General features: G+C 39.2%; 1 protein-coding gene across 1 annotated transcript; it reads right to left on the reverse strand.

Moving 5' to 3' along the window:
* Nucleotides 1-5,979: 5,979 nt before the first annotated feature.
* LOC138906833 (uncharacterized) lies at nucleotides 5,980-6,558 on the reverse strand. The gene is made up of 2 exons (XM_070196539.1): nucleotides 6,369-6,558; nucleotides 5,980-6,263 (listed from the first exon to the last, which is right to left on the reverse strand). Exons 1-2 carry the CDS (start codon nucleotides 6,556-6,558, stop codon nucleotides 5,980-5,982), a joined length of 474 nt encoding a protein of 157 aa, XP_070052640.1.
* Nucleotides 6,559-23,464: the final 16,906 nt, after the last annotated feature.

Below are 23,464 nucleotides of genomic sequence, written 5' to 3' on the forward strand. Positions count from 1 at the left end.
ACTAAAAGCCCCTGGAAAAGAACCGCGGCCCAAAGAAAAACCAAGGGGGAATTACTACACTACCTGCACACATAAAAAAAAATCTTTTTGGTATTTTCTTTTGACTTACTTCCCTCAAGAAAACTGTGTGGGAGATCCATCGTCGGGATGAGTCCAATTTTTATTTTTTTTTTAATAACCAAATCAATTACTAAAGTACTAAAACACATACTAAAACATTTAACACTAAATAACTAAATGACTAAAATTAACCATGTACAAGTCCCCACCCCACACTTAGATCATGCATTGTCCTCAGTGCATGCACAAAATGACAAAACACGAAAAATGAGTAGGGTGTGAAGAAACTCCCTGATCAAGCAACGTCTTCATCCTCTGACGCTCTCCACTCCTCATCATGTTCGTCCTCCTCCTCATCATCATCATCTCTCTCACCATATGACTGCTCTGGCTCAGCTTCAGACTGCTCCAGTGTGTTGACATCTTCATCATTGGGGAGTCTTTATCCATCTCCTAACCCAGCCAGCTGTTGGGCAAGAGCATTGAGCGGGTACCTGTGCTCCAATTTAGTCCTCTCCTCAGATGTGGCCTGTCGACCTCCTATCCTTAGCTGCAAATCCATCATCCCATAGAGATGGGCCATAAAACTATCATCCCGAGCGTTGCGCTCGGTACTTGTCAACGATGTCATGGCAGTCTCTTCTTTCATTCGGTGGCTAGTGATGTCCGTTTGTCGTAGGGGCTGATCAATGGTGTGGTCAAACTCTGTCTCCTCCTCAACCTCCTCGTGTCTTAAGTACTGAGTTAGAAAATTGGCAAATGGCATTCGATCAATCTTTTTACTCGTTCTGACTACAGACATCTAGTAGCGGATCAGATGACCCACATTTACCCTTTGACCCGTCATGAGGAAGTAGAGTACACAGGTCCTCTCACGGCTAATTAGTGTGTCATGATTACACGGTAGGAGCTGTGCATTTATCAATTTAAGCCACACTTGAGCCTCCGCCCTCATCTTCTTCTTGGGAAACCTCTTGTGCCGATTAGTTATCTTATTCCGGACCCATGCTGCCATAGAATTGTCACCACAAAGCATGTGTCTCAACTCTCTGTATGTAGGCCGGCGAATGAAGTGGTCCAATGGCTCCACAGGAACAGCCGGAGCACCTAAGAAGTTACATATGGCCGTAGGTGAAAAATCTATCAATCGTCTACGAATCGGCACCAGCTATTCAGTACTCTGCGGATCAAACCCTGCATAGAATTCTCGTACTAAGTTGAGATTAATGTTCCCTGTGTTCTTAAATACATAGCTCAACCCCATATCCTGAATGCCCCTCCAAATTGCCGGATACTTCGCTTTCAAGATGCGTTCATTGATAGCTGCTTCTGGGTGTACATGTTTAGGCCTACAATGCCTGTACCAATCCTTAGTGTGTGGTGGTATACTGTTGATGCCAAACTCCCGTTGGCCTTGTGGTTGTTGACGCATAGCTGTTATAGCTGCCACAGCTTGTACTCTACTTAGATTGGAGGTAGTTTCCCCCCTTTTCTCTTCTTTGGGGGAGGTGCTGAGGTCGCCTTTAATTTAGCCGGCGCAGTGAAAGTAGCCTTGGCTTGGCCAGTGTCTTTTCTGGGAGGCATCGTTGTTCCTACACAAATAAGCAGTAGTTAGATAAAACTGCATTACACATTACACACAAAAATTTTCCCGACTTTTCGAGGTTACTCAGACTTCACCTCATCTTTTCTTAATATAAGAATCAAAGAAGAATACATGGGCTGCCCGCGAGCCACCCCACACTTGAGATTTTATCGTGGTGTATGACTTCATAACACTAGTGTATTAATCCCGGAGACTCGGGCTCCAATGGGGACAAGGAATGCCATTGAGGCATTATATCAAACACTTAACATGCATTAGTGCCATGGGATTTCTTATGGACACGAGGGATTGCCTCATCCTCCCAAATTGGCTTGGGGGTTCCGCACTACCACATGTTTTCATAATCGCAGCACCATTCCTATGGGGTTTCATGGGGTTGGGGCACACAAACTCAAAACCACAATGAAGAACAACCACCAATTTTTTGTGTGTAATTACCTGTACCTCTCTCGAAATTACAAAGTAAAGAGATTAAATCATACCTTTGAAGCTTTTGAGAGGAAGAAGCTGCCTGAGAATTTCTGATTAGTGTGAAACAATAGCAAGACTAAACTTGACTTCAATGGGGATGTGGGAGACCACTGTGGCAATGTGTTGTTGAGTGTTTGTGGGTGAGGGCAATTCATGCAGTGTTTTTGGTTGAGAGCAACGTTGATGAGAAGATGTGTGTGCTTGTGAATTTCTTTTCTAAATCTTGATGTGTTTTTGGTTTAAGTGAGGTTAGGGTTATATGTATTGTGTTCAGTGTTTAGGGCGTGTAATGTGAGGAGGTTCGGTTAAAATAACGTAAACTTGGCCGAAATAACTTACCTGGCGTCGCTTGGCCCAGTACCTGGCGTTAGCCCGACGTCGCCAGCCTAAGGCCAGGAAGACCCTGGCGTTAGCCAGGCGTCGCCAGCCTAAGGCCAGGAAGACCCTGGCGTTAGCCAGGTGTCTCCAGCTCCAGCGCCTGGTGTCCGTAAGGTGATGCTGAAACCCTGTTCGACTTGCCCAGCTCGCCTGCAAACTTGTTAGTACCTAAAAACAAAACAAAAAAAAGGAAGAATTCTAGCTACACTAAAAAAAATCAACTACGAATTGGGTTGCCTCCCAACGAGCGCCTGATTTAATGTCGTGGCACAATGCAGATAATTGCACTTAAGGCTCGCTTAACTTTGGTGGCTCGAGCAAATGAGTCACCAACACTACCTTCGCATCTTCCATGCCCAAATAATGTTTTAACCTGTGCCCATTGACTCTAAACGTGTGAGAGTCATTTGATGCAGCAATCTCTATGGCTCCGATGGGGTGAATCTCCACCACACTAAATGGTCCCGACCATTGTGATTTTAACTTGCCCGGGAATAACCTCAGCCTCGAGTTGTATGGCAATACCTTATCTCCGGGTTTAAAACTCCGCTCAAGAATATTTTTATCATGCATTATTTTCATTCTCTCCTTGTATAATCTTGTGCTCTCAAAAGCGTGGTAACGAAATTCATCAAGCTCGTGCAGCTCTGTGACTCTACTTGTGCCCGCAGCTTCTATATCAAGATTCAACTGTCGCAGTGCCCATAAAGCTCTATGCTCCAACTCCACTGGTAGGTGACATGCCTTCCCAAATACCAATTTATATGGCGTCATACCAATTAGAGTTTTAAAAGCGGTACGATAGGCCCAAAGTGCATCATCTAACTTTCTTGTCCAATCCGTTCTTGTAGCATTCACAGTCTTTGTCAAAACACTCTTTATCTCTCTGTTCGACACTTCTACTTGCCCACTCGTTTGTGGATGATATGGGGTGGCAACTTTGTGACGTACACCATACTTTTCTAACAGCTTTGCGAAGACTCAATTACAAAAGTGAGATCCTCTATCACTGATTATCGCCCTTGGAGTGCCAAATCGGGTGAATATATTCTTTCTCAAAAAAACAATTACTCCCTTAGTATCATTTGTCGGGAGCGATGTAGCCTCCACCCATTTCGACACGTAGTCCACAGCTACGAGTATGTATTTGTTCCTATATGAGCTGACGAAAGGGCCCATGAAATTGATTCTCCACACGTCAAACACTTCTACCTCTTGAATTGGGTTCATAGGCATTTCATGTCGGCGGTAAATATTCCCAGTTCGTTGGCATTCGTCACAACCTTTCACCCATAAGTGTGCATCCTTGAACATTGTCAGCCAATAGAAGCCCGATTCCAGCACTTTCGCGGCGGTCCTTACTCCTCCGAAGTGGCCACCATATGGTGATGCATGACAAGCCTGTAAAATAGAAGATTGGTCTATCTCGGGGATACATCTCCGGAACATGTTATCAACACAAATTCTGAACAGGTAAGGCTCATCCCAATAATACATGTGACAGTCACGAAAGAACTTTTTCTTTTGAACAGAGGAAAGGTCATAGGGAATAATACCGATTGCCAGGTAGTTTGCAATGTCTGCATACCATGGCGCTTCCTCCAATATCACTGCTAGCAATTGTTCATCTGGGAATGTCTCAGTTATATCTTCTACCTCGACTTTCTTTTCAGCTCCCTCCAACCTTGAAAGGTGGTCTGCCACTTGGTTTTCTGCCCCTTTTCTATCGCGTATCTCCAAATCAAATTCTTGTAGCAAAAGAACCCAACGGATCAAGCGTGGCTTGGACTCCTTCTTTGCTATTAGGTACCTAAGTGCTGCATGGTCAGTATAAAAAATCACTTTTAAACCAATCAAATAAGACCTGAATTTGTCGAATGCAAATACCACAGCCAACATCTCTTTCTCAGTCACGGTATAATTGAGTTGTGCACTGCTTAGCGTTCTGCTTGCATAGTAAATTGGGTGAACCAGTTTGTCCTTCCGCTGCCCTATGACTTCTCCTATAGCATAGTCACTCGCATCACACATGAGCTCAAATGGTTGTTCCCAGCTGGGTGCAATGATAATTGGTGCAGTCACCAGTCTCCTTTACAGCTCCTCAAAGGCTAACCTGCAGTCATCAGAAAACACAAAAGAATGATCCTTTTCAAGGAATTTACATAAGGGGTTAGCAATTTTAGAGAAATCCTCTATAAATCGCCTGTAGAACCCGGCGTGCCCAAGGAAACTTCTTACTGCCTTAACTAAAGTGGGCGGTGGCAACTTCTCAATCACCTCAGCCTTAGCATGGTCAACTTCAATACCCTTACTGGACACTCGATGCCCCAGCACTATACCTTTTTGTACCATAAAATGGCACTTCTCCCAGTTCAACACTAAATTTGTCTCCACACACCTTTTTAACACTCTTTTTAAATTGTGCAGACAGTCTTCAAACGAATCCCCCACCATAGAGAAATCATCCATAAAGACTTCCATAATATCTTCAACCATGTCAGTGAATATGGCTAACATACACCTCTGAAAGGTGGCAAGTGCATTGCATAGGCCAAACGGCATTCTCCGAAAGGCAAAGATGCTATACGGGCAAGTGAATGATGTCTTCTCTCTATCCTTAGGGGCTATGCAAATCTGATTGTACCCCGAATATCCATCCAAAAAGAAGAAGTGAGACCTCCCTGCCAGTCTATCCAACATTTGGTCAATGAATGGTAAAGGAAAATGGTCTTTCCGGGTGCTGTGTTCAGTTTTCTATAATCCATACAAATTCGCCAACCTGTAACTATACGAGTTGAGATCAACTCATTATTGTCATTGGGCACTACAGTCATTCCACCCTTCTTTGGCACACACTCAACTGGGCTAACCCAGTTACTGTCAGAGATTGGGAAGATGATTCCCGCATCTAACCACTTGATCACTTCTTTCTTCACCACTTCTTTCATGTTGAGGTTTAGCCTTCTTTGATGTTCTCTGGAAGGTTTGTGCCCATCTTCCAATAGAATATTATGAATACAAAATGTCGGGATGATCCCCCTAATATCTGCAATGGTCCAGCCAATTGCAGTCTTGCATTCCATTAACACCTGCAAAAGTTGTTTTGCCTGCACATCTAACAAGCTGGATGAGATAATAACAGGTAAAGTGGATTTAGGTCCCAAGAAAGTATACCTGGGGTGAGGAGGTAACAGTTTTAGTTCCAACTGTGGTGGCTCGTCAATTGACGGCTTAGCTGGAGGTGTTTTTCTTTCTTCTAAGTGTAAGGGCTCAAATTCGAGCTCTCTTTTCCAGTACCCTCGCCCTTCAAGGGCCAAAACCCACTCTGCCAAGTTTTCACCATTCATTTCTTCTAAGTTCATGAGGCACGCTGCTAGAGGGTCTTTTGCATTCAGAGTCTCATCTTCCTCCTCCAAGATCATATCCACAGCTTCTATCAGAGAGCAGTTAGCAAACTCACTAGGTTACCGCATATATTTCTGCACATTAAACGTTATCTCTTCATCGTTCAATCTCATCTTTAGCTCTCCAGTTTCACAATCAATTAGGGCTCTACTAGTGGCCAAGAATGGCCTTCCCAAAATTATGGGAATCTCCTCGTCAACCCGGCAGTCTAAAATGATAAAATCTGCTGGGAAAACAAACTTCCCCACCTGTACTAATACGTCATCAAGGATACCATAGGGCCTCTTCACTGTTCGGTCGGCCAGCTGTAACAACATAGATGTGGGTCTAGCTCTTCCAATGCCTAACCTTTTGTAGATAGTCAAGGGCATCAAGTTTATGTTTGCCCCCAAATCACAAAGTGCCTTAGCAAACGCATAGTTGCCTATTGTGCATGGGATTGTGAAACTCCGTGGATCAGATAACTTCTCAGCTATGGGTCTTGTCACAATAGCACTACATGTCTGAGTCAGTGTAACCGTGGCCAAGTCTTGAAAGTCGAACTTACTAGACATCAAGTCCTTCATCATTTTTGCATAACCAGGCATCTCCTTTAAGGCATCAATCAATGGAATGTTTACCTGAATTTGCTTCAACATCTCCAAGAATTTCTTATATTGCTCATCTTTTTTATATTTGGCCAATCTTTGGGGGAAGGGTGTTGGAGGCCGCTTCTTTAATGTGGTTTGATTTTGAACCTACTCTGGCACTGTTTCTATTGCCTTCTCTTGCTCTGACTCAGTTTCCTTCGCGACTTCTTTTTCTTTGCTTGTTTCGGCTGGCGCATGTTGTACCGTCACCTCTGTTAACCCTGTTGAGTCATCTATCTCGATGGGTATAGGCACAAGTGTTTCAGTAGGCCGGCTTTCACGAGCCATCTCTTGCTCCAGATCTAGGTCTCTACCATTTCGTAGACTCACTGCCATAAGCTGTTTCGATCCCTGTTCTTTTGGATTGACTTGTGTATTTTCAGGTAACGCCCCTTGGGGACGATTGTTTAGGCCCATAGAAATCTGTCCTAATTGAATCTCAATACCCTTTATCGCTGATTCATGCGAGTCTACCCTCTGTTGCATTTTTCCTGTGGACCCAATCAATTGTTGTAACATTACCTCAAGTTTAGTAAACCCATCCTCTGGTCTCATAATCTGTTGTTGTTGAGGTTGTTGATAAGTCAGTGGTTGATTTTGCTGGATGTAGCTCTGTTGCCTTTGGTAAGGCGCAACTTGACCCATTGGTCGCATAGCTCCAAGATTGTTGTTGTTATTGTACTACTGTTGCGCTGGTCAATATTATTGATTATGTTGACCCTAATTCAGACCACCTTGCCTCTGTCCCCCATAGTTGGCTACATAGTTCATATCTGCATGATATTGCTGGTTGTCACCTTCCGCACTCCACAAGCAAACATATGGTTGGTTAATGCATGTTGTACATAAGGCCCCATTAGTTGTTTCAACTATGTGAACCTGTTGCCTCTGGCCTGATTCATCAATCTTTTTGGTGAGGATACTCATTTGTGTCATTAGAGTGGCCACATTCTCAGCTATGGAATTGTTTGGGTCCAACGCCACTGAGTGAACTACCGGAGTGATCGTGGATGCTCTAGTCATCCATCCTGAGTTTTGTGCCATCTTATCAAGTAGGATCTTGCATTCTGGGAATGTTTTACTTAGAAATGCTCCACCTGCTGAAGCATCAACATTGGCCTTTAAGCTGTCTGTCAGTCCCATGTAGAATCTCTGCCCCAACATCTGATCTGGAATACCATGATGTGGACACTTAACCAGCATGCCCTTGAACCTTTCCCATGTTTCTTGTAGTGATTCTGTTGATCTATGCCTGTAGCTTAATATATCATCAATCTATTGGGCAATTTTATTTGGTGGGTAGAATTTGTTCAAAAATTGCTTGACTAATTCCTCCCAAGTAGTGATGGAATTTATGGGGAGTGAATTAAGCCAAGTCTGAGCTTCTCCTGTCAGCGAGAATAGGAACAACAAAAGCTTTATTGCATTCGGTGTTACGTTAGGTTGCCTTTGCGTTAAACATATTGACATGAAATTCTTCAAGTGCTGCTGAGGATCTTCAATGTGTGACCCTGAGAACAGTCCCTTGTTCTGCAACAAATGTAGCATGTTATTTGTGATTTGGAATGATTCTGCTTGTATCTGAGGGACTGCAATTGCGGTTGCTAGATTGTAGGCAGTGGGTTGTGCCCAATTATATAATGTTGTTTCTGGTACAAGAGGCACCACACCCCGAATGTTTGGTTCATTCTCATTGTTTCTGTTGTTTATTGGATTTTCTATTCCGTCCGCCATGTTTGGTTCGATTTGTTCTCTCGAGTTTTGTTGTTGTTTGCTTCTCTTGTTTGCATGATTTAGTGCCTTGAAAACTTTCTCAGGATCTGATATCGCTTCAAGCAATTCACTAGTTCTTGAGGAATTCCTAGGCATGCACCTATAACGCCCAAGACTACAAACGTTAAAATTTCAATGTCTTTGGTTTAAAATGGGAAAATTGACTACACTAAAAATTCTAGCACTTCTTTTAGCTGTAATTAATACCGTTAACTCCTCGGCAACGGCGCCAAAATTTGATAACGCTCAACTATGCCTTCTAAAAAGGACTAAGCGATCGTTGCAAATATATTCCGGCTAATAAGTCCGGAGTCGAATCCCACAAGGAATTAACCTATCAAACACAGCTACTAAACTCGCACAAATTCACACAATCAATCTTCAGAAATATTTAAGTAACATATTGGGTTTTATTAACTAATTATTACGTAATAAAAATGTAATAATTAACAACTAACTACGAACAGCTTGTAAACAAGAATTGGAATGATCTAAGGTTGTGATTTCCCCTATTGTCGGAATCCTTTCCGCTACGTTTCCTATAAATTTGCCTAAGTCTTCTCTACCGATCATGAGCACTCTAACTGTCGTAACTCTCTCCCGAGTAATCACCATAATTTACTAGATATATTCTCCCGAATTACGCTAGCTGGCATTAAGTACAGCTCACTCATATCGCACCAAGGTTTCGTTATCCCTAATCCTACCTTTAAACCTCCGTATTGATCCCCCATATACGTTTAGGAGTGATGTTGTTCAACAACTACCTAAATATGCACTCTCTCCCGAGTAATACATACTAAATAGGCACAGCTGATTGAAAGGCCCTTCAATCAACCACAAGAATAATATAGTTGAACAAATAGAGAAAATACTACGGCAAATCTATATTAACGTAACAAGAAAATCATCCTTCAATAGGTTCCATCAAAACCCTAGATTAGGAAGTTAGCTACTCATACTCATAGTAACAATATTTCAAATATTTTGCATAATTAAAATAGAGAGTAAAGATGAAAAGATGTAGAAATAATAATTCTAACTCCAAGGGGTGATTCCACCAGCTCTTCTTGCCTCTAGCTGCCCAAAAACGTGGCTGCCCAAAAATGTGGCTGCTAGTTCAGCCTGGCCTTAGGCTGGCCTCGCCAGGCTAAAGCCTGGTCCAGCCTGGGCTAAAGCCTGGTCCAGCCTGGCCTTTGGCTGGCCTCACCAGGTCTCTCCTTTTCACTGTTCTCGAGCACACTTTCAACGTTTAAGTATCCATTTTGCTCTACTTTCATCTCCAATTTACCTACACATAAAATAGACTCCATTATGCACAAATAAAGTGTAATTTATCATTAAAGCATGTAAAATGCAAGGCACATAGTGTACGAAACTATGAAATTATAGCTACACATCATTAGGCAAAGAGAAGCTTAATTTTATATGAATTCATGATGGCAATAAACAAAGGCAATTAGGCAAAAACCTACCGATGAAAAAAAAAACAAATCTATACGCAACATGGACTCTACGATACACAACACATGTTTAAGTCATATGAAAGACCTTTACACATTTCGGGATTCAAGTTAGTTAACCAATCGATTTTGGTGTTTAGATTTTAAAGTAATTAATATTGCCTATGTCCCAATTTATTTGATACATTTTGCTTAACGAGATTCAGACTTCTTAATTTTGAATGTGCATTTGGACATTGAGTATTTTATGTTTTTCAAAATAAAATTTATATATTTGAAACTACATAAAAAAAATTACTATAAATCACTAATAAATTATTAAAATATTTGAAATGCATATAAAAAAATTACGGTCAAATAATTCGGCTTCGGATTCGGATTCGGATTCGGATTCGGATTTGGTCAAATGATTGATTGATTAATTTTTTGGACCAAATTTATTTGTTAATAGTAAATATTAACGTAAGATTATCCGCATTTGTAACGGATATGTTCCAATCCGTGTATTGACCACCAGCTGCAATAGCAGCCGCCTAATGCTCTTCCCATCATGGCCAAATGCTTGCTCCATAAACAAGCTAGTGCATGCTCCACAATGGAGGGTGGAGGGTCGTTCATCTTCAAAGCTGACTGCTATAAATATGTGCAGCAGCTGTTGAAGAAAGACACACAAACACCAAAATTGAAAACACTCAACTTTGGCTATACATTGCACTCCTTCCTCTCAGCATTTCCATACGATTTTCTGAATTTCTACTCCTTTGTTCTGCATTGTTTTAACTTCAAACAAAGCAACTGTAAGTGTGATTTGCTACCGAACTTTGTGTTCGCTAAAACACTAGGGTTTGAAGTACCGCTACACTAGTGTGTAATTCGTTCTATCCTGGGAGGAAATAATCCATAACCTTGGGTACTAGGAGGGGATTAAATTCCTTAAGGAAACACTGTGAATTCAGTGGGCTCGAATTAATTACTGTTTCATTACGATAACTTATATTTCCCATAATTATTATTTACAAATACAACAATATTGGCGGGACTAACAAATCCAAACGAATTTAATATTTATTTTTGTATTTGTGTTATTCTTATTATTCTGCAAACTAAAACCTTTGTGGTTTTGTGTACTCCCGTTTTGGAGAGTAAAGCCTTCGTGGCGTTTTGTTGGAGATTAAAATCTACGTGATTTTTACTCCAGTTTGAAAACGTTTGTTTGTGTCATTCTTTACAGGAAAAAAAAAATGACGACTGAAAGCGAAAACCAAGCTGTTCAGACGGTGACTGCCAACGCATCGACAAGCCGAACACCGGCGTTGGCACCGGCAAAAAAACCTGAAAAATTTTCCGGGATTGATTTCAAGCGCTGGCAGCAGAAGATGTTCTTCTACTTAACTATGTTATGTCTACATAAGTTCATCAATGAAGATGTTCCTGGTCTGCCAGATAAAACTCCAGAGAATGAACGCTTTGTCGTGATTGAAGCGTGGAAGCATTCTGATTTTTTATGCAAGAATTATATTCTTAGCGGACTGGATGATAATCTGTATAATGTATACAGTGGCGTGGAGACGTCAAAAGAATTGTGGAAAGCGCTTGAAAAGAAATATAAAACTGAATATGTCGGGATGAAGAAATTCGTTGCCGCAAAATTTTTGGACTACAAAATGGTAGATAGCAAGTCTGTTATTACCCAAGTTCAGGAATTGCAAGTGATTATTCATGATCTACTTGCTGAAGGACTTGTCATCAATGAAGCATTCCAAGTAGCAGCAATGATTGAGAAGTTGTCTCCGTTGTGGAAGGACTTCAAAAATTATTTGAAACACAAACGAAAGGAAATGTCCCTTGAAGATCTCATTGTTCGGTTGAGAATCGAAGAGGATAATAAAGCTGCTGAAAGGAGAGGCCGTGGAAATTCAACAATAATGGGAGCAAATATTGTTGAAGATAACAAAAAGAGGAAGAAGGCTTCTGTTCCGAAATATAACCCAAGCAAGAAGCGGTTCAGTGGAAACTGCTACAACTATGGGAAAATCGGACACAAATCTACGGAGTGTCGTGCTCCGAAGAAAGACAAGAAAAGGGGTCAAGAAAACATGGTAGTAAAGCATGATGATGTTGATAACTTGTGTGCAATACTTTCTGAATATAACTTGGTGGGAAATCCTAAACAGTGGTGGTTTGATTCTGGAGCCACTCGCCATGTTTGTGTAGTTAGAGAAGCTTTTGCTACTTATGCTCCTGCTGGACTCGGAGAGACAGTTTATATGGGAAATGCTTCAAAAACAAAAGTTGAATGATATGGGAAGATATTTCTGAAAATGACTTCTGGCAAGGTCATGACTTTGAACAATGTCCTTCATGTTCCCGAAATGAGAAAGAATTTAGTCTCTACTGGACTTCTTGTTAAGCACGGTTTTAAGTGCATTTTTGTGTCCAACAAGGTTGTCATAAGTAAGAATGAAATATTTGTAGGAAAAGGTTACCTCACCGAGAGCCTTTTCAATCTAAATATAATGGTTGTGGAAAACAATAATAATATTTCAGCTTCTTCTTACTTACTTGAGTTAAATAATTTATGGCATGTATGTTTGGGTCATGTCAATTATAAAACCTTGCGAAAAATAATTAATTTGGAAGTACTGCCTAAGTTTGAATGCGAATAATCAAAATATCAAACATGTGTTGAATCTAAATATGTTAAACATCCTTATAAGTCAGTTGAAAGGAATTCAAATCCTTTAGACTTAATTCACACAGATATTTGTGACATGAAGTCAATACCATCTCGCGGTGGAAAGAAGTATTTCATAACTTTTATTGATGATGGTACTCGATATTGCTATGTTTACTTACTGAATAGTAAAGATGAAGCAATAGACGCATTCAGGCAATACAAAAATGAAGTTGAAACGCAACTTAACAAGAAAGTAAAAATGATAAGAAGTGATAGGGGTGGTGAATATGAATCTCCTTTTGAAGAAATATGTTTAGAATATGGAATTATTCATCAAACAACAGCCCCTTACACGCCCCAATCTAATGGGATTGCGGAAAGAAAGAATCGCACATTAAAGGAGATGATGAATGCGTTGTTGATAAGTTCTGGTTTGCCACAGAACTTGTGGGGGAAGCCATTCTTACGGCTAATCGAATATTAAATCGAGTGCCCCATAGCAAAACACAATCCATTCCATATGAAAAATAGAAAGGAAGGAAGTCCAACTTGAATTATTTTAAAGTGTGGGGGTATTTGGCAAAAGTGCAAGTTCCTAAACCCAAAAGGGTAAAGATAGGACCGAAAACCGTTGATTGTGTTTTCATAGGATATGCGACAAATAGTAAAGCATATCGATGTCTGGTTCATAAATCAGAAAATCCCGACATTCATAATAATACGGTTATAGAATCAGATAATGCTGAGTTCTTTGAAAATATATATCCATATAAAAAGGAATGTGAGTCGTTTGGTGAAGGATCTAAACGACCTCGGGAAGAAACAAAAGAAAGTACATGTAATCAGGAGAATCCAAGACGTAGTAAACGTCAAAGAACTTCTACTTCATTTGGACCAGATTTTGTGACTTTCTTATTAGAGAATGAGCCTCAAACATTTAAAGAAGCTATGACTTCTTCCGAATCATTATTTTGGAAAGAGACAGTCAATAGTGAAATAGAATCCATATTGAACAACCATACATGGGAATTGGTTGATCTTCCTCCTGAAAATAAACCTTTGGGTTCTAAATGGATTTTTAAGAGAAAAATCAAAGCTGATGGCACTATTGATAAATTCAAGGCAAGACTCGTAGTCAAAGGGTATTGACAACGAGAAGGTCTAGACTACTTTGATATATACTCTCCAGTTACAAGAATTACGTTCATACAGATGTTAGTAGCATTAGCTGCAGTGTATGGTCTTGAAATTCATCAAATGGATGTTAAGACGGCCTTCTTAAATGGAGAGTTGGAGGAAGAAATTTACATGGAACAACCTGAAGGGTTTGTGGTTCCAGGTAAAGAAAAGAAGGTATGTAGACTTGTTAAGTCTCTTTACGGACTAAAATAAGCACCCAAACAATGGCATGTGAAATTTGACCAAACAATGTTGTCAAATGGTTTTAAGATAAATGAATGTGATAAATGTGTGTACATTAAAAATGTTCCAAATCACATAGTCCTTGTTTGCCTATATGTGGATGATATGCTGATAATGAGTAATGACATTGCCAACATAAATGCTACTAAGCGTATGCTTAATAGCAAGTTTGATATGAAAGACTTGGGAGTTGCTGATTTAATTCTGGGAATTAAGATCCATAAGACTCTTCAAGGTCTGGCATTGTCACAATCTCATTATATTAAGACAGTACTTGAAAAATTCAAGCACTTGAGCTTTAAAGTTGCAAAGACTCCAATTCAGGGCAAAGACTCGTGCCGCCGTCGTCGTCGCTCGCTCGGCTCGGCTTCGGCTTCGGCTTCGGATTCGGATTCGGATTCGGATTTGGATTTGGATTTGGATTTGGTCAATTGATTGATTAATTTTTTGGATCAAATTTATTTGTTAATAGTAAATATTAACGTAAGATTATCCGTATTTGTAACGGATATGTTCCAATCCGTGTATTGACCACCAGCTGCAATAGCAGCCGCCTAATGCTCTTCCCACCATGGCCAAGTGCTTGCTCCACAAACAAGCTAGTGCATGCTCCAAAATGGAGGGTGGAGGGTCGTTCATCTTCAAAGCTGACTGCTATAAATATGTGCAGCAGTTGTTGAAGAAAGACATACAACACACAAATACCAAAACTGAAAACGCTCAACTTTGGCTATACATTGCACTCCTTCCACTCAGTATTTCCATACGATTTTCTGAGTTTCTACTCCTTTGTTCTGCATTGTTTTAACTTCAAACAAAGCAACTGTAAGTGTGATTTGCTACCGAACTTTGTGTTCGCTGAAACACTGGGGTTTGAAGTACCGCTACACCAGTGTGAGATTCGTTCTATCCTGGGAGGAAATAATCCATAATCTTGGGTACTAGGAGGGGATTAAATTCCTTAAGGAAACACTGTAAATTCAGTGGGCTCGAATTAATTACTGTTTCATTACGATAACTTATCTTTCCTAGAATTATTATTTATAAATACAGCAATATTGGCGGGACTAACAAATCCAAAGAAATTTAATATTTATTTCTGTATTTGTGTTATTCTTATAATTCTGCAAACTAAAACCTTTGTGGTTTTGTGTACTCCCGTTTTGGAGAGTAAAGCCTTCGTGGCGTTTTGTTGGAGATTAAAATCTACGTGATTTTTACTCCAGTTTGAAAACGTTTATTAAACGTTTGTTTGTGTCATTCTTTTATAGGAAAAAAAAATGATGACTGAAAGCGAAAACCAAGCTGTTCCGACGGTGACTGCCAACACATCGACAAACCGAACACCGGCGTTGGCACCGGCAGAAAAACCCGAAAAATTTTTCGGGATTGATTTCAAGCGCTGGCAGCAGAAGATGTTCTTCTACTTAACTACGTTATGTCTACAGAAGTTCATCAAGGAAGATGTTCCTGATCTGCCAGATAAAACTCCAGAGAATGAACGCTTTGTCGTGATTGAAGCGTGGAAGCATTCTGATTTTTTATGCAAGAATTATATTCTTAGAGGACTGGATGATAATCTGTATAATGTATACAGTGCGTGGAGACGTCAAAAGAATTGTGGAATGCGCTTGAAAAGAAATATAAAACTGAAGATGCCGGGATGAAGAAATTCGTTACCGTAAAATTTTTGGACTACAAAATGGTAGATAGCAAGTCTGTTATTACCCAAGTTCAGGAATTGCAAGTGATTATTCATGATCTACTTGCTGAAGATCTTGTCATTAATGAAGCATTCCAAGTAGCAGCAATGATTGAGAAGTTGTCTCCGTTGTGGAAGGACTTTAAAAATTATTTGAAACACAAACGAAAGGAAATGTCCCTTGAAGATCTCATTGTTCGGTTGAGAATCGAAGAGGACAATAAAGCTGCTGAAAGGAGAGGCCGTGGAAATTCAACAATAATGGGAGCAAATATTGTTGAAGATAACAAAAAGAGGAAGAAGGCTTCTGTTCCGAAATACAACCCAAGCAAGAAGCGGTTCAGTGGAAACTGCTACAACTGTGGGAAAATCGGACACAAATCTACGGAGTGTCGTGCTCCGAAGAAAGACAAGAAAAGGGGTCAAGCAAACATGGTAGTAAAGCATAATGATGTTGATAACTTGTGTGCAATGCTTTCTGAATGTAACTTGGTGGGAAATCCTAAACTGTGGTGGTTTGATTCAGGAGCCACTCGCCATGTTTGTGCAGTTAGAGAAGCTTTTGCTACTTATGCTCCTGCTGGACCCGGAGAGACAGTTTATATGGGAAATGCTTCAACAGCAAAAGTTGAAGGATATGGGAAGATATTTCTGAAAATGACTTCTGGCAAGGTCATGACTTTGAACAATGTCCTTCATGTTCCCGAAATGAGAAAGAATTTAGTCTCTACTGGACTTCTTGTTAAGCACGGTTTTAAGTGCATTTTTGTGTCCAACAAGGTTGTCATAAGTAAGAATGAAATATTTGTAGGAAAAGGTTACCTCACCGAGGGCCTTTTCAATCTAAATGTAATGGTTGTGGAAAACAATAATAATATTTCAGCTTCTTCTTACTTACTTGAGTCAAATGATTTATGGCATGTACGTTTGGGTCATGTCAATTATAAAACCTTGCGGAAAATGATTAACTTGGAAGTACTGCCTAAGTTTGAATGTGAAAAATCAAAATGTCAAACATGTGTGGAATCTAAGTATGTTAAACATCCTTATAAGTCAGTTGAAAGGAATTCAAATCCTTTAGACTTAATTCACACAGATATTTGTGACATGAAATCAATACCATCTCGCGGTGGAAAGAAGTATTTCATAACTTTTATTGACGATGGTACTCGATATTGCTATGTTTACTTACTGAATAGTAAAGATGAAGCAATAGACGCATTCAAGCAATACAAAAATGAAGTTGAAACGCAACTTAACAAGAAAGTAAAAATGATAAGAAGTGATAAGGGTGGTGAATATGAATCTTCTTTTGAAGAAATATGTTTAGAATATGGAATTATTCATCAAACAACAGCCCCTTACACGCCCCAATCTAATGGGATTGCGGAAAGAAAGAATCGCACATTAAAGGAGATGATGAACGCGTTGTTGATAAGTTCTGGTTTGCCACAGAACTTGTGGGGAAGCCATTCTTACGGCTAATCGAATATTAAATCGAGTGCCCCATAGCAAAACACAATCCATTCCATATGAAAAATGGAAAGGAAGGAAGCCCAACTTGAATTATTTTAAAGTGTGGGGGTGTTTGGCAAAAGTGCAAGTTCCTAAACCCAAAAGGGTAAAGATAGGACCGAAAACCGTTGATTGTGTTTTCATAGGATATGCGACAAATAGTAAAGCATATCGATTTCTGGTTCATAAATCAGAAAATCCCGACATTCATAATAATACGGTTATAGAATCAGATAATGCTGAGTTTTTTGAAAATATATATCCGTATAAAAAGGAATGTGAGTCGTTTGGTGAAGGATCTAAACGACCTCGGGAAGAAACAAAAGAAAGTACATGTAATCAGGAGAATCCAAGACGTAGTAAACGTCAAAGAACGTCTACTTCATTTGGACCAGATTTTGTAACTTTCTTATTGGAGAATGAGCCTCAAACATTTAAAGAAGCTATGACTTCTTCCGAATTATTGTTTTGGAAAGAGGCAGTCAATAGTGAAATAGAATCCATATTGAACAACCATACATGAGAATTGGTTGATCTTCCTCCTGGAAATAAACCTTTGGGTTTTAAATAGATTTTTAAGAGAAAAATCAAAGATGATGGCACTATTGATAAATTCAAGGCAAGACTCGTAGTCAAAGGGTATAGACAACGAGAAGGTCTAGACTACTTTGATACATACTCTCCAGTTACAAGAATTACGTCCATACGGATGTTAGTAGCATTAGCTGCAGTGTATGGTCTTGAAATTCATCAAATGGATGTTAAGACGGCCTTCTTAAATGGAGAGTTAGAGGAAGAAATTTACATGGAACAACCTGAAGGGTTTGTGGTTCTAGGTAAAGAAAAGAAGGTATATAGACTTGTTAAGTCTCTTTACGGACTAAAACAAGCACCCAAACAATGGCATGCGAAATTTGACCAAACAATGTTGTCAAATGGTTTTAAGATAAATGAATGTGATAAATGTGTGTACATTAAAAATATTCCAAATCACATAGTCATTGTTTGCCTATATGTGGACGATATGCTGATAATGAGTAATGACATTGCCAACATAAATTCTACTAAGCGTATGCTCAATAGCAAGTTTGATATGAAAGACTTGGGAGTTGCTGATTTAATTCTGGGAATTAAGATCCATAAGACTCCTCAAGGTCTGGCATTGTCACAATCTCATTATATTAAGACAGTACTTGAAAAATTCAAGCACTTGAGCTTTAAAGTTGCAAAGACTCCAATTGACGTGAATCTTGTATTAGCAAAGAATAAAGGCCAAAGCATATCACAATTGGATTATGCTCGTGCATTGGGATGCTTAATGTATATCATGAATTGTACACGACCAGATATAGCTTGTGCTATAAGTAAACTGAGTCGATATACGAGCAATCCAGGCCAATCTCATTGGATGACAATGAAATGAGTTTTGGGATATTTAGAACATACCCAGAACTTTGACTTGCACTACAGTAAATTCCCTACAGTGATTGAGGGATACTGTGATGCAAATTGGATCACTGGTTCAACTGATTCTAAGTCCACGTGTGGATATGTATTCACTATTGGTGGAGGAGAGGTATCTTGGAAGTCGTTCAAACAAACATGTATTGCCCGCTCTACAATGGAAGCTGAATTTATAGCCTTAGATAAAGCCAGTGAAGAAGCTGAATGGCTCCGGAATTTCTTGAAAGATATTCCATTTTGGCCCAAACCGTTGGCACCAACGTTAGGCAATTACTCTCTAGAGGAATTATCATGATTGACTATGTAAAGTCAAGTGATAATGTGTCGGATCCACTTACAAAAGGCCTAACTAGAGAGGTAGTTGAGAAATCATCAAGGGGAATGAGGCTATGGCCGAGAACAAGTCATTGTGGCGGTAACTCTACCTAGAAGACTGGAGATCCCAAGATCTAGGTTCAAGGAGATCAAACAAAGTCATTAATGACGGATCAACATTGTCAAATAAAATTTTAGTCCGTTCTCGTGATGAGACAATGTTCAGTACCAAGGATAAAGCATTAAGGCTTTTTAATGATTTATAAATTTGATACAGGGTATATCAAATAGTGTATCTACAGGATGACACGTTTAGGAATCACCTATGTAAGTGTGAAGTGTTAGCCGCTTCAAGGAGAACTTTGTAAAGCCAGTTCTCTACGCACTTATGAAACCAGGCGGTGTTCATGGCTGAAATGAACACAACAATGAGAGTAGAAGACGGTTAAGGGTCGGTTGTGTGACTTATGGTTGTCTAGGTATACACCAAAGTTCGACGGTTCAAAGATATCAAATCTACCGATTGACCGAGTATATCCGACATAAGTTCACTACGAAAAGTTCAAAGGGAAACCTACTTATCCAGATGATTTAATCCTTGCTTGCAAATCACACAGTTTTTCCATGCATACTTCCATGATACAGCCACTCCCCATTCATGTGGGGGATTGTTGAGGTTTTTGTTATTTAAGATAAAATAGTCTTAAAATGAGAGTGAATTGGAAATGGAGGGAAAATAAAATTTTTGAATAAAATTTTAAGTTTCCTCCTCTTGACAATGAGACATTGTCCCATATTGGAAGAGGAAAAGATTTTTAGTGGGTATATATATAATTACTCTTCTTGTAGCTCTTAAAGAGTTAAGAAGAAAGCAAGCCTCGCGCCGTCGTCGTCGTCGCTCGCTCGGCTCGGCTTCGGCTTCGGCTTCGGCGTCGGCTTCGGATTCGAATTTGGATTTGGTCAATTGATTGATTAATTTTTTGGACCAAATTTATTTGTTAATAGTAAATATTAATGTAAGATTATCCGTATTTGTAACGGATATATTTCAATCCGTGTATTGATCACCAGCTGCAATAGCAGCCGCCTAATGCTCTTCCCACCATGGCCAAGTGCTTGCTCCACAAACAAGCTAGTGCATGCTCCACAATGGAGGGTGGAGGGTCGTTCATCTTCAAAGTTGACTGCTATAAATATGTACAGCAGTTGTTGAAGAAAGACACACAACACACAAACACCAAAACTGAAAACGCTCAGCTTTGGCTATACATTGCACTCCTTCCTCTCAGCATTTTCATACGATTTTCTGAGTTTCTATTCCTTTGTTCTGCATTGTTTTAACTTCAAACAAAGCAATTGTAAGTGTAATTTGCTACCGAACTTTGTGTTCGCTGAAACACTGGGGTTTGAAGTACCGCTACACCAGTGTGTGATTCGTTCTATCCTGTGAGAAAATAATCCATAACCTTGGGTACTAGGAGGGGATTAAATTCCTTAAGGAAATACTGTGAATTCAGTGGGCTCGAATTAATTACTGTTTCATTACGATAACTTATATTTCCCAGAATTATTATTTACAAATACAGCAATATTGGCGGGACTAACACCTATTACATCAGTCTCCACAATTCTGACCGATCGTTAAAGAATCTTCAGATTCCCCATGAAAAATACCCTCACTCCCTCTTCTTTCTCCTCCCATTCCCACCATTTTTATGGCTTCAACTTGCGAGGGTCATTAGTTCATTACCGAGGAGTCAAAAAGCTTCCTTAGCTTGAAGGTTAGCCTGCTGGAGTTAGGCAGTGAGCTAGCCTTGCCGACTTCCGGCGGAGGAGAATGGTCTTTTGGGATTGTAAGACCAAAGTTGCTCATTGACTTGAATATGCCGCCGCCGTTGTGGATGTACTTGTTAAAGTTAATGCAGAAATTAATTTAGTATTTGGTAGTCGAGCATTTTTCCTCTCTGTCGGCTAGTTTGATAGTGTTGTGTCTGAGACTACTAGCGGTTTATGTTGTGTTTCACACTTTTGCATAGTATTTGTGTTATTGTTTTTTCATTTATTTGTTGTCTCTCATGTTGCTGATATTATTTTTCTGATTTCTGTTGTTGTTATGGATCTATTGTCTCTGAGCCGAACGTCTCCCGAAAATAGCCTATCTACCCCTCCCGGGTAGGGGTAAGGTCTACGTACACTCTACCCTCCCCAGACCCCACTGATAAAATTCTACTGGGTTGTTGTTGTTGTTGTTGTTGTTATTGCATCTCAGATTTCTCTATACCTACAAGTATATTAGAACTGGCAAAATATTTGCTCTGCGTATTATTAAAACCAAAATAATCAGGTGTCATGCGTAAGCTAGTAAGCAAACCTTGAACGACGATAAATCAGACAACAAAAGAGAAATATACCAAAAGAGACACAAACATGTAACGTGGTTCGGCCAATTGACCTACATGCACGGGCGGAGATGAGCGATCCACTATATAAAAGAGAGCACAAAATATCGAGAGAACAACCTCACAAAGAGACAAACACAAGTGACACACTAACACTTGTCCCGTAAAGTTCTCCCCCTAAATAAGACTCTCAAACCCCTTATGACTACATTGTGGATGCTACTGAATGAGAATGAAGGATACTCAATTTAGAGAAGTTCAAACTTTTTTCTCCAAGAAAAAAGATTAGCCAAATATGGAAGATTTATAATTTATTTCTACGAAAAAGAAAACTCAATTATAGTAAATATGTTGTCCTTTCCTTCGACAGATAGAAAAACCAAATATGGTAAGAAAATCAGGACAAACACCTAACACGTATTTAACCCCTTGATTAAATAACTCAGCATTATTTGACATTTAGGGGTCGTTTGGTAGGGTGTATAAGAATAATGATGAAAAAAGTATATTAGCAATGCATGGGTTAGTAATGCTAGCATTAGTTATGCATATGTTATTTCTTATCCATTGTTTGATGCGGTGTATTAAAAATTAAAATGTATTGCATAATTTTTAAGAAAATTAGTTGTTTACAAAAATACCCTCCATATTCTTTAGCTTTAAGGATAATTTTATCTTTAACCATGCTAATGCATGTATTAATAGCATTGTTATTGCTAATACCATGGCTTGCTATGTATAAGTTATACATAGGATAATACCAAATATGTTGTATAACTAATATTTGTATTAGTAATATATAGGTTGAAAAAGTGTACCAAATAAGAGATTAGTAATATCAAAAGTTAATGCATACATTATTTTTTCTAATGTATCCTGGCAAACGACCCCATAGATCAACGCATAAAGAACAATAGATATTGCTGTCACACGAATTTAATACTGTTCCAAGCAAGTTTTTATAAGCCACCGCGCATTGTTGAGTGTTGACGTATAAATCAACGATATAATGACAAGGACATAGCTATCATGGAATCAATGTATGCTATTTTAAGTACAAGAAAATCGGCCAAACGATATTCTCAACGTTTTCAAACTCTATTAAATAGCAAGGAAAACTATCCTATAGTTAACTCTTAACATCATCAGTTATTCATTTTTATTGCATGACAAGAAATAAAATGAAGGTTAGCTTAATTTTGAGTCTTTCTGTACTTCTATGCCTCGTTAGAATTCAACAATGTCGCGGAGGGGAAGGAGATGTTCTTTTGAAATTCCTCGAGGCACGACAGACTAAACAATTGCCCATGACTAATGTTAATGAAAGGATTAATTCAGCATTAGGATCGATAATACCTCAGAAAGGGTCCAAGAAAAATGATAAAATATCAGCATTACCGGGGCAACCAAGTGGTGTGAATTTCGATCAATATTCAGGATATGTTACTGTTGATGCTAATGCTGGCATGGCAGAGCATTATTCTATTACTTTACAGAATCAACACAGGACCCTTCTAACAAGCCTCTTGTCTTATGGCTAAATGGAGGTATATATACACACACAAATTAACTTATATACACTGCTTTATAAAGAACTTTTACACTCACGATACATTTTAACATGTTATAGCAAGTAATTAACGTGTCTTATTTGCCATTTACTTACCTTAGTTTCTCTTGTTCGAGTTCTTACATAAGTGTAAATATGACAGGTCCGGGCTGTTCATCATTTGGAAATGGAGGAATGGCCGAATTAGGACCATTTCGGGTAAACAACGACGGAAATACGTTATGGCTCAATGAATTTGCTTGGAATAACGGTAAGTGGTTCTGTTATACATATAAAAAAAATTGTCACAATTTTGGGATTTATAAACAATGACATCTCTACATATAATTCTTCAATCACCTGCTGGGGTTGGATTTTCTACTCTAACCGATCATCAGATTATGTAACTGGAGATAAACGAACTTCTGAAGATAGCTACAATTTCCTAATTAATTGGATGGAAAGATTTCCTGAATATAAAAACAGAGATTTCTATATTGCCGGAGAGAGTTATGCTGGACATTATGTGCCTCAACTCGCTCAACTTATCCTTTCCCATAAGAAAACCGAATCCAATATTGTCATTAATTTGCAAGGAATTGCAGTAAGCTCTGTTTTCCAGGATTCATATATAAT

The sequence above is a fragment of the Nicotiana tomentosiformis genome, chromosome 1, assembly GCF_000390325.3.
Source record: "Nicotiana tomentosiformis chromosome 1, ASM39032v3, whole genome shotgun sequence".
Lineage (NCBI taxonomy): Eukaryota > Viridiplantae > Streptophyta > Magnoliopsida > Solanales > Solanaceae > Nicotiana > Nicotiana tomentosiformis.